This window comes from Bos taurus, chromosome 7 (genome assembly GCF_002263795.3).
Source record: "Bos taurus isolate L1 Dominette 01449 registration number 42190680 breed Hereford chromosome 7, ARS-UCD2.0, whole genome shotgun sequence".
Classification (NCBI taxonomy): Eukaryota; Metazoa; Chordata; class Mammalia; order Artiodactyla; family Bovidae; genus Bos; species Bos taurus.
Genome location: NC_037334.1, coordinates 4,274,259 through 4,284,629, shown reverse-complemented (window position 1 = coordinate 4,284,629; position 10,371 = coordinate 4,274,259). Strand labels below are relative to the sequence as shown.

At 57.3% G+C, this 10,371-nt stretch overlaps 1 protein-coding gene across 2 annotated transcripts; it reads right to left on the bottom strand.

Moving 5' to 3' along the window:
- Positions 1-426: 426 nt before the first annotated feature.
- Positions 427-8,653, bottom strand: HOMER3 (homer scaffold protein 3). 2 transcript variants are annotated; one of them, XM_003586241.4, is made up of 10 exons: positions 8,517-8,653; positions 6,749-6,830; positions 6,507-6,663; positions 5,937-6,068; positions 4,178-4,285; positions 2,992-3,113; positions 2,354-2,510; positions 1,911-2,021; positions 1,718-1,801; positions 427-895 (listed from the first exon to the last, which is right to left on the bottom strand). In XM_003586241.4, the coding sequence occupies exons 2-10, from the start codon at positions 6,760-6,762 to the stop codon at positions 704-706; spliced, it is 1,077 nt and encodes a 358-aa protein (XP_003586289.1). In that variant the 5' UTR covers positions 6,763-6,830; positions 8,517-8,653; the 3' UTR covers positions 427-703. The 2 variants fall into 2 exon arrangements, with proteins under 2 accessions (XP_003586289.1, XP_024850515.1); XM_024994747.2 differs by lacking the exon at positions 8,517-8,653 and adding an exon at positions 7,836-8,373.
- Between the last annotated feature and the right edge of the window lie 1,718 nt (positions 8,654-10,371).

The window sequence follows — 10,371 nt, the reverse complement described above, 5'->3', positions numbered from 1 at the left end:
CGAGTGACCTTGGGTGGGAGAAGTCCCTTATATGGGCCTCAGTTTCCTCATCTGGAAAATGGGTATAGCAACCGCTCTACTACCCAGATGTAGACATGATGTTTTGGAGAGATCGTTTCCATGCCTAGTGAACACAGCCACATTCTAGGAGCTTTCCCCTTGCCCACTTGGTTGTATTTGGGGTTTGTGGCTAGAGTGAAGTGAAAGCGGGGGGATTAATCAGGGTCCACGTTAGTCCAAGGTGGTCCAGACAACATGGGCAGGGCTTAAGGAGACAGGGAAGCAGAGCCACGTGTCCTGGGCGCGCTCCCTCGGGCTTTCTGAACCTCGCCCTCCAGGTGGCTTACCAGGCTGAGGGCAGATGGACGGAGGGCCCAGTGCTGGCGGTTGGGTACACCCAGGCTGCTCAGACACCACACACACAGCCACGCTCAGAAATGTAATTTGGGCATCAGCACATGCCCTGGGGAGTCTAGAAATTCTACACAATGAAAAGCTCAAAAACAGCCTCTGAGCTGTGAACAGCCAGGGCTGGCTGGAGTCCTGTAGACAAGCCCTCCCCAGGCTGAGTCGGGCCCCAGTTGCTGCCAGGGGGCTTGGCCCACTGTGCCGCCTGCGGCCTGGCCTGTGCCCCAGGCGGGAACCCTTTGTGTAAAACCAGCTCCCAGAGGCCCCTTCCTCTATGCAGACCCGGAGGCTGGACTCAGGGCGCGCCCTCGGCCAGGCGGGCCAGCCCCTCCCGCAGCTCGCTCAGCTCAAACAGCCTGACGTCCAGCAGCTGCGCGGCCCGGCCCACCTCGGCCCGTGCCCGCTCCCGCTCGACTCGGGCCTCCTCCAGGCTGCGCTCCGTGGCCCGCAGCTGGTGCTCCAGCTCTGCGTTTCGGGTTTCCAGGTCCTACAGGGAGAGAGCAGGCGGTGTTGGGGCCCCAGCGAGTCTCAAGCGTCCAGCGTCTCAAAGCGGGTGCTGGGGACCACAGCCCCCACTCTGGGCCAAGCTCTCCCTGTCTGCTGGCTTTTTCCCAGCTACCTGTACCCAAGATCTCCCTGGTCCCCCAGCCAATTTGAACTGACCACATTCCTCCTCAAAATCCTCCTGTTCTGGGAATGAAATTCAAACCCCTCCCTCTCCTTGCTCATTCCTGCTCAGCCTTTCTGGCTTCCTGTGGTTCCTTGAATACTTTCTCCCCACCTCAGGGCCTCTGCATTTGCTGTGCACGCTGCCCAGGAGAAAACAGGGAGCATTCCCTCAAATACTCTCTCTCTGGGGGCACCAGATCCTTTAACTTCTCCACCTGCTGGACTCACAGGACATGCCCCTATGAACGTTCCTCAGATAAAGTCTTCAGTGAAAGCCAGGCCAGCTACATCTGGGTACAAATACAAGCTTCTGGCCTCAGACAGGGATGTGTGAGGATTTGATAGGGGTCAAGAATGGAAATTTAACAGAGACTCAAAAACTGCTTGTTGAATGAATGGAAGAAGATGAAACCTTGTCCTGATAACCATCATTTGACTCAGTCCTTCCATACACCTGGTCGTCTGAATCCTTCACAACCTTAGATGTCTTCCTGACTCCATTTATAGGTGAAGAAACGGAGGTTCAGGAAGGCCCACGGCTGCCCAGAACCCGTGGGAAGGGAAGATCATGTCCGTCCCGTACCAGGGGCTGGCTGCCACGGGTAGTCACCCCACCCCACCCCACAGCAACCACACATACCTGCACCTTCTGCTGTGTCTCCTCACGTTCGGTGTCTGCGGCCTCACGGGACCCACTAGTCTGGCTCCTCAGCGTCTGGATCTCCTGATGGAAAAGTTCCCCAAATCTGTTCCGAGGTCCTTGGCTCCCCTGGGGGAGAGCAAGGCAGGCAAGGCCCAAGGAAGCACACAGGCACACAGAGGCGTTCACACACCTGGTCTTTGGTTTCCACTAGTGCCTCCAGCTGCTCCAATGACTGGCTGGGGCCCTCCTTCTCACTGACGGAAGCTGGCTCTGCCGCAGCCTGGGCTTCCAGCTCAGCCACCTGTGCAGACAGAAGGTCAGTCCCTGATGACCCAGTCTGTACCCTCCTCACCCTGGGGATATGCCTCCTGATCAGTCAAGCCCGTGACTGGGAACTCATCCCTTCAATCTGGGCCACTACCTCACCTCTGGCAGGTAGGACTCTAGGGTCTGACGACCCTCTGTGGCCGACATTACTTCAGACCCATACTACAGAGCAAGAAACTAAGACTCTGGGAAGTGACCTGCCGAGATCACACATCCAGCCAGTTGAACCCAGGACAAATAGGAGGCAGGGCCTTCACAGTGACCCTTGGGCCACTTAGGGTCTTTGGGAGGGTGGGGCTTCCTCACCCGCTGCCGCAGCCTCTCAGCCTCTGCGCGCTGGGCCTCCAGCTGCTGCCTCCACTGGGCGGCGGCCGCGTTGGCCTCTCGCAGGGCACCGGCCAACTTGTTGTTACTGTCCTGCAGCGCGAAGAACTCGGCCTCCCACTGCACCTCGCCCACGGAGCTGCGAGAGCGCCGGGGTCAGCAGAGGGCAGGGCGGGGCCTCACTGGGCCGGGGGCGGGGCTAGGGCGGTGCTGGGTCTGGGGCGGTGCTATGGGCGGGGTCAAGAGACCTCGAGACAATGGGGTGGGGACGTCCCGGGGAGGGACGCTCCGCGAGACACAGTCCGCATGGAGGGCAGTATCAACCCATGGGATGTGGACAGAACCGGGTGGTGGGGAGGCACCCGTGGGTTTAGAATTAGCTGGGGGAGGTGAGGACGGGCTAGGGTTAGCCCCGAGGAACGGATGAGGCAAGCGGGGTCGGCTCTGGAAGGGGCGTAATCTGGGTGTCTCCTCTCCAACCCAGGCCTGTACTGGGATCCCGGGCGTGGATCCACTGTCAGATTGCGCCACTTGAACGAGTCCCAACAGTTTCTGGAAATTCCTCTCGCCTCCCCCACCTTTCGTCCCGTCACGCCCCGTACCCTCTGCTACCCCCTCACCCTTCGGACAGCATCTTTTTGAGCCGCTCGCGTTCAGCGGGGCCCGGGGCATCCGCGCTCTGGCTGCGGAATAGCTTCTCATCGCCGGGGCCATTGGTGCTGACGAGGGGGCTCGGAGGCACCTAAGGGCATGGATAGAAGTGAAGTCAAGTAGGGCGCGGTTTCAGTTAAGGGCCAGCTAGGTCATGGTTGGGGTCAGGGCTGATGTCAAGGGTCCTGACTGAGAGGGGGCAGGAGGTCCTTCCCAGCACTGGGATCCAATCGTTCCTCTCCCCTCCTCACCCACCATCCGTGGCCCCAACATGGCCCCTGGGCTGTAGTTTGGCGCCCTGTCCCGCCTCCTTGCCTGCTGGGCTCTCACCAACCCACCAGCAACAAACCTAATGCAGGCTAGCCTAAACCCAGGGAGACAGATACTCATAATCTGCAAATCGGGGAGCAATCTGATGCCTCGGTGCTGTTCCCTCACCGCAGTGACCTCTCCTGGGGCCCAAATTTCAACAGCTATTTAAAATTCCTATGGGAAATCTACTCCATTAGGCTAAATTCATTATGAATCCACCTGGTGCCTGGACCACAGTCCTGAGGGCAGGGACCAGCCTACTTTTTTTATCTTCTTAAGCCCTGTGCCCAGTCCAGGGTGTGGCACACAGTAGGTGGTCAATAAATGATGTTGAATAAGTTAGTGGGGGGAAATGCTCAGGGACAGTTTTTTACCCCACCCCACTACTTAGGGCTTCCCAGGTGGCTCAGTGGTAAAGAACCCGCCTGTCAATGCAGGAGACATAAGAGACGCAGGTTCAATATCCCTGGGCTAGGAAGATCCCCTGGAGGGCATGGCAATCCACTCTGGTATTCTTGCCTGAAGAATCCCAGGAACAGAGAAGCCTGGCGGACTACAGTTCATAGGGTCACAAAGAGTTGGACATGACGGAAGCGAGAGTATGCAAGCACGCACCGCTACTTAGCCATTTCACCTCTGCCACGTGAGCTGGTTTTCTGGCCTTCCTTTATCTAACTTTCAGACAGGCCTGTGACATGCTCCCATGGCACCCACAGCCCTTTTCCATGGTCCCTGCCATGGATCTAGTTTTACATCATCAGTGAGCGTTTGGTCCTGAGCACCGGCAGTGTTTAGACCCCTCCCCTCCATAGCAGTTGAGTTCCTGGGACAAGGAGTGCTGACCTGGTGGGCAGTGAGCCCCAGCGCTGGACTGGTGAGCTCTCCTCCATCCTGAGATTTCTCCCGTGCCAGCCTTGCTGCTTCCTTCACTTCCTGGAACTTCTCAGCAAACTGAGGGATGAGGGATAGGAACAGTCAACAAACTCCCAGCCCCCTCCACCAGGGCCCCACCACACGATTCCCACCCAGCACCAGCTCTGTCACTTTGGAAGAGAAGGAAGAAGGCTGGGAAAATGATGCCCAAGGAGCAGAGTGGGTATCAGGCTAGAGGGCAGGGGTGGGATGTTCACGGAGGCCACCTTGAGAAAGAGATCCCCTTTCCCTCTCAATCAGCTTATCTCAGTAAGGAGAGCCTCAGGTGGGTGCTAATCTGTCTTTCATGCCTGGGAGCTTGTGAATATCCTTTGTGACAAAAAGAAAGCAGGTCTTGCACTTGGAGCCTCTGACAGGCACCTGCAGCCAGTGGGAAAGTAATCACCCTGTTCTCATTTTTGTTATATTATAGTTTACATTAATCTCCCATACCTGTTTTCCAGCTAGAGTAGGATACACTTTTTTTTTTTTTTTTCATTTTATTTGTTTATTTTTGGCTGCACCAAGCGGATTGTGGGATCTCAGTTCCCTGACTAGGCATTGAACCTGGACCATGGCAGTGAAAGCCTGGAATCCTAACCACTAGGCCACCAGGGAACCTTTTAAAAAATTTTGTTTATGTATTTATTTATTTTTGGTTGTATGGATCTTCATTGCTGCTTAGACTTTTCTCTGGTTGCAGCGAGCAAGGGCTCCTCTCTAGTTGTGGTGCACAGGCTTCCCATCGCAGCTCCTCTCGTTGCAGAGCACAGGCTCTGGGGCACGTGGGCTCAGCAGTGGCAGCTCCTGGGCTCTAGAGCACAGGACCCATAGTTATGGCGCACAGGCTTCATTGCTCTGCAGCATCTAACATCTTCCCAGTCCAGGGATTGAACCTGTTTCTCCTGCATTGGCAGGTAGAGTCTTTACCACTGAGCCACCAAGGAAGCCTCCAACCTTTTTAAATTTTAAAATAAATTTTCTTAGCTTGAAAGTAATTTTAAAAATATTTACAGATATACACTCCCTTGGTTTGTGCAAAGTGGCCAGTGCCATTCATTGGGGGTATTGGTGGTAGGTAGTGTTTTCAAAAACTGTTCTAGGATTTCTCTGGTGGTCCAATGGTTAAGACTCCACACTTCCAGTGCGGGGGGTGCAATCCTCAGTTGGGGAACAAAGATCCCATATGCTACATGGCGTGGCCAAAAAAAAAAGTCCCAAGAGCAACTGAATACTCATATGTGAAAAAAATACTCCTACTTTATACCGCCCATGGAAATTAATTAAAGATCTAAATTTGAAAGGGAAACTAATGCTTCTAAAAGAAAAGAGAAGAAAAGCATCTCGGAGAGCATGAACCATACAGGGAAACAATTAATAAGACAATGCCGAATTCTAGAAACAGCAGAGGGTGGAGGGAGGTGGTGATGAAGGTAGTGCCAGGGGTGTGGGGAAGCCCATCAAAGGCACCCAGAGAGGAGCAGGGTGTGTTCAAAATGAAAGCAGGTGGCCAACTGAGCTGGGATGTGGACCAGGGAAGTGGGAAGGGGCTACAGGCTGGTCCAACTCTATATGCCCATTCTGTAGCTGGGAAGATGGACGCCCAGCATCTGTCCAGGGCCCCCAGTACACACAAGAGAAGACCCAACCCCAGCCCTGCTCCTCCCACCATGTACCCCCGCAGGCCCACCTGAGTCAGATGCTGTTCAGAAGCAAAGCCAAGACCATAGACAGTGTTGGCGCGACTGTCTGCCCACTGTCCAAACTTCTGGGAGGTTTTGGTAAAGGTCATGTTGGGAGTGACAGTGCTGTTGATGATGGCCTGGGAGAAAAGTTCATGGGTGATGGAACTGGTAATAATCAATAGGAAACCCCCAGAGAAAATCGCCTTCTATTAGTCCTTCTGTGCTAAGTCACTTTAGTCCTGTCCGACTCTTTGCAACTTTATGGACTGTAGCCCACCAGGCTCCTCTGTCCATGGGATTCTCCAGGCAAGAGAATGGGAGTGGGTTGCCATGCCCTCCTCCAGAGGATCTTCCTGACCCAGGGATCAAACTTATGTCTCTTACGTCTCCTGCATTGGCAGGTGGATTCTTTATCACTAGCACCACTTGGCTTGAGCCATTTCAGAAGGAAGATGGAGACCCAGAAACATTCAGAGTATCCCCTGGCCCCCAAGACACACAGCAAGGCAGCAAATGGACCCAGTCCTGTCCTGGGATCCTTGGCACCTGCCACCCCACCCAGGCCCCACCAGGACCTTGGCACCCCCAAGGCTGATGATTCGGTAGACATTGCGGGTGGCATCATAAAAGTAGGAGACAGTGAGCGCGTGTTTGCCCGCGGGGATCCAGTTCCGCTTGGTGGCCGGGTCGATCTGGAACACGTGTGCCCGTGTGCTGAAGATGGGCTGCTCCCTGTGTGGGGAGAGGGTGCTCAGTGGGGGCCACCCACACCCACCCCCAGGGACTCAGGGTCAAGCTGGCAGAAGCAGGGGCTCACCTGGCTGTGGACATTGGTCAGGCTGGTCTGGGTGGGCTCCAAGTAGCAGCCAGTGGGATGGTGGGAACTGCTGGTTTGGCCTCTGGAGGGAGAGGGGGTTTGTGAGTGTCCCCCAGGCCAGGATGAGGGAGGCCAAGCATGTCCAACCCCATGTACACCATTCACAGAATTTCGACCCCAAAGTGAAGGGAATGTAGCCGGCCAGGCTCCTCCATCCATGGAAGTCTCCAGGCAACAATACTGGAGTGGATAGCCATTCCCCCTTTCAGGGGATCTTCCCAATCCAGAGATCAAACCTGGGTCTCCTGCATTGCAGGAAGACTCTTTACCATCTGAGCCCCCAGAGGCCATCTCTGTCCTGAGTGTTGCAGGAACATCCTCCAGATGTGCCTCTGACAGGAGGCACCTGGCATCCCGGGCATAAACCTCGCATCTTCCTGCTTACAGGACTCCCAGTGAAGTCTTCTCTATCTCTGGGCTGGGCTGAGGAGGCCAAGGCCAATTCCTGTTCAGCACCTTCTGACATTCATCCAGTACTCTTCAAAGCAGGGCCGCCACCAAAAGAGTGAGGCGTTACTGGGTGCCTACTGGGAGACCCGTCCCCCACAGGACCGCCAAAGAAACCCCTCAGCTTCCACTCTAGAGCAGAGGCACTCCTTGGAGTTAAAGTCCAAAAATCCCCAGGGAGCCTGCAGCCTAGTTAAAGAGACAAGATGCAGCTGCACAGGTCCACTGTGGTGGCCACGCATCACCACTGAATCCCAGTATGCGCGCGGTTGGGTGGGAACCAGGTCCTGGAGAGACCCGGGGGAGGGCAGGCAGACAGAGGGAAGAGAGGCCTGAACTCCGTAGCCCCCGTGGTCAGAAAGGGGAGTGCACCCCCTCCCTTCTGGGCAGCTGCTGTCCTGGTCACAGGGTCTGAAACCGGAGCTCGGGTTGGGGGAGGGGCGGTGACTTTGGCCGGCCTTGGGGGTGGGTCCCGGGTCGAGCCGGGGTTCCGGGGGCGCAGGGGTCTCAGACACTCAGGTCCCTCCTGCCCGTCCGGACGCTCCTGCCACGACTTGCTGCACTGGGGCAAGTTACTCACCAACTAGTCATGCGCCTCGGACGCCTCCGGCCGCGGGGCTCCCCAAGGGGAGCCCTACCCGCCCGGTGTCTGGGATCCAACACTGCGTTTGGTGGTCGAAGCCCCACCCCACGAGCCCCAGTCCAGGGGATCGGATATTCATTCGGGATCAAGACCCCACCCGCGTCACGACCAGGACGCCCCAACTTCGGGAAGTGTCGCCCCCAGCCCTGGAACTTCCAAGATCCCTTGCCACGGCCCTCCAACACTCCGGGTCCAGAACTTCGGGGACACGTTCTCTACCTCCTGCAACCGCAGGTCCAGAACTTAGGGGATCCTTCGCGCTGTCCCTGACTCCTGAACTTCGGGGACCCCCTGCCACCCTTCCATCCCCAGGTCGGGAATTTCGGGGTTCCCTCGGGTCGCCCCTCCACCCCAGGTCCGGAACTTCGGAGACACCTTCACAGCCTTCTCCAACAACGGGGCCGGAACTTCGGGATCCCCTCCCAATGTCCCCTCCCTGACCCCGACTCCGGAACTTCGGGGTCCCCTGACCTCTCAAGCTCTGGCACTTCGGGGCTCCCCCAGCCGCCCCCAGCCTCCGTATCCCGAACTTCGGCGACCCCCCCAGCACCCTCTCCAGGGCTCTCGAACTTCGGGGCCCCCCGCACCCCCAGCGCTGGCTCGGTTGGCCGGGCTCACCCTGCCGGCTCGGCGCCCCTCAAGTGTCCGGGCGCGAGACGGGTGCCGCCCCGCGGCGCCGACTCCCCGCAGCCCGGCGCCCCGCTCGCTCGCTGGCTCCGGGGCCCGCGCCCTCCGCGCCGCCCGCGCCTTTGTCTGCGCCGCCGCCGCCGCCGCCCGCGCCGCCTCCGGTCCCATCGCGGCGGGTCCCGACGCGGCCGCCGCCCGCCCCGCCTCCCCGGGCCGCCGAGGCCGCCCCGCAGCGCCCCCTGCCGGCCCTCCGCGGCGGGGGGGCGGGAGAGAGGGAGGGGCAGGAGCAGGGAGGAAGAGGGGGAGGGTGGGGGGCAAGAGGTTAAGAAGGGTGCGGAGGGGGACAGTCAAAGGGTAGAGCCAGAGACCCGGACCCAGAGACAGAGAGACGGAGGAGAGAGGCAGAGACACAGGCGACAGGCAGACAGACCTAGGCGGACAAAGGAGAATGTGGCCTCATCCTCCTTTCAAGGGTGTATGTCGGGGGTGTGTCCCCGATCCTCTGGGCCACGGCTGCTTTTGTCTGTCATGGGGAGTCAGGTCCCTCTTCACCCGAAGGGAGTCCAGGTGCAGGGCACATCTGCCCCTTGGTGGGCCCAGGCGTGGCTCGTCCTCAGTGCCCGTATGCAGAAAATGAAGAAAGAGACCTTGGTTGAGAGGAGGCTGGAAGATGCTGCTGCTGCTAATGGGGCTTGATCCCAGGTGCGCTGCTCAGATTGCTTCCTACCTGCTCTCCCACCCCACTCTGATCCCCAGGTGGGGGCTTCTGTCCACCTTGGGGCTTCTGTGTCTCCCCAAACAGCTGTCACTGTGTTGATGAGGTTAGATTAGGATTATCATTGCTGTTAAAGGGTCCCCAAATCCCAGGTTGGGGGACTGTCCATGTCCACTTGCCACCGAATGGGTGAATTGCCTGGAGGTCCACAGGCCTGGGCTTGTCACTAATTCCTTCCTACACTTCTGGGAGACAGCCCTTCTAGAGCTGACCCAGGATCTCCTGGTCCAAGCCTGTGGAGCCCCCTTGTCAGTCCCAGCTCCACCCTTTCTCTGGAAACTCCTCCAGAGCCACACAGTGCCATCAGTTCATGGACAGGGGCACTGAACCAAGGAAGGCCTGCCTGCACTTCCATGAAGCTCTGAGCCTCACGTATATGCATGTTCAGTCGCTTCAGTCGTGTCTGACTCTTTGTGACCCTGTGGGCTGTAGCCTTCTAGCCTCCTCTGTCCATGGGATTCCCCAGGTAAGAATACTGGAGTGGGTAGACATGCCCTCCTCCAGGGCATCTTCCCCAACCAGGAATGGAACCTGCATCTCTTATGTCTCCTGCATTGGCAGGTGAGTTCTTTACCACTAGCACCACCTGGGAACCCCACATTTGAGGTTTTTGCTTTTTCTCTCCTCTGTCTCCTTTGCTTGTTCTTGTCTGTTTCTCCCACATCTGAGCTGGTTGCTCCCTTCAAATTACCTATAGGTGAATCCTAGGTCACGTTGTTTCTGGAGCCTTCATCCCAGGCCAAGATCTGAGTTTTCCTCCCTCCCAGCCTTTGCTGAAGCTGTTTCCTCCACCTAGAATGCCCTTCTCAAAGTCCTATATTCTGTTTTGTCCTTCTAGGCTCAGCTCCACTGCCCCCTCACCTCCCAGATGCTTCTCTGACTGTCCTGAGCTTGGTAGGGACCTCGCACACCCCTGCTGCACCACCCTATCCCTTTCTTTGGGGTCCCTGATTTATTTACTGGTTTGATTGTGGCCAGAACTGACCCATCCTTGAGCCTGAACCTCACTCAGCGTGAGAGGGACTATCACTCCAGCTCAGGAAACAGAGCCACAGACTCACTTTCTCCACC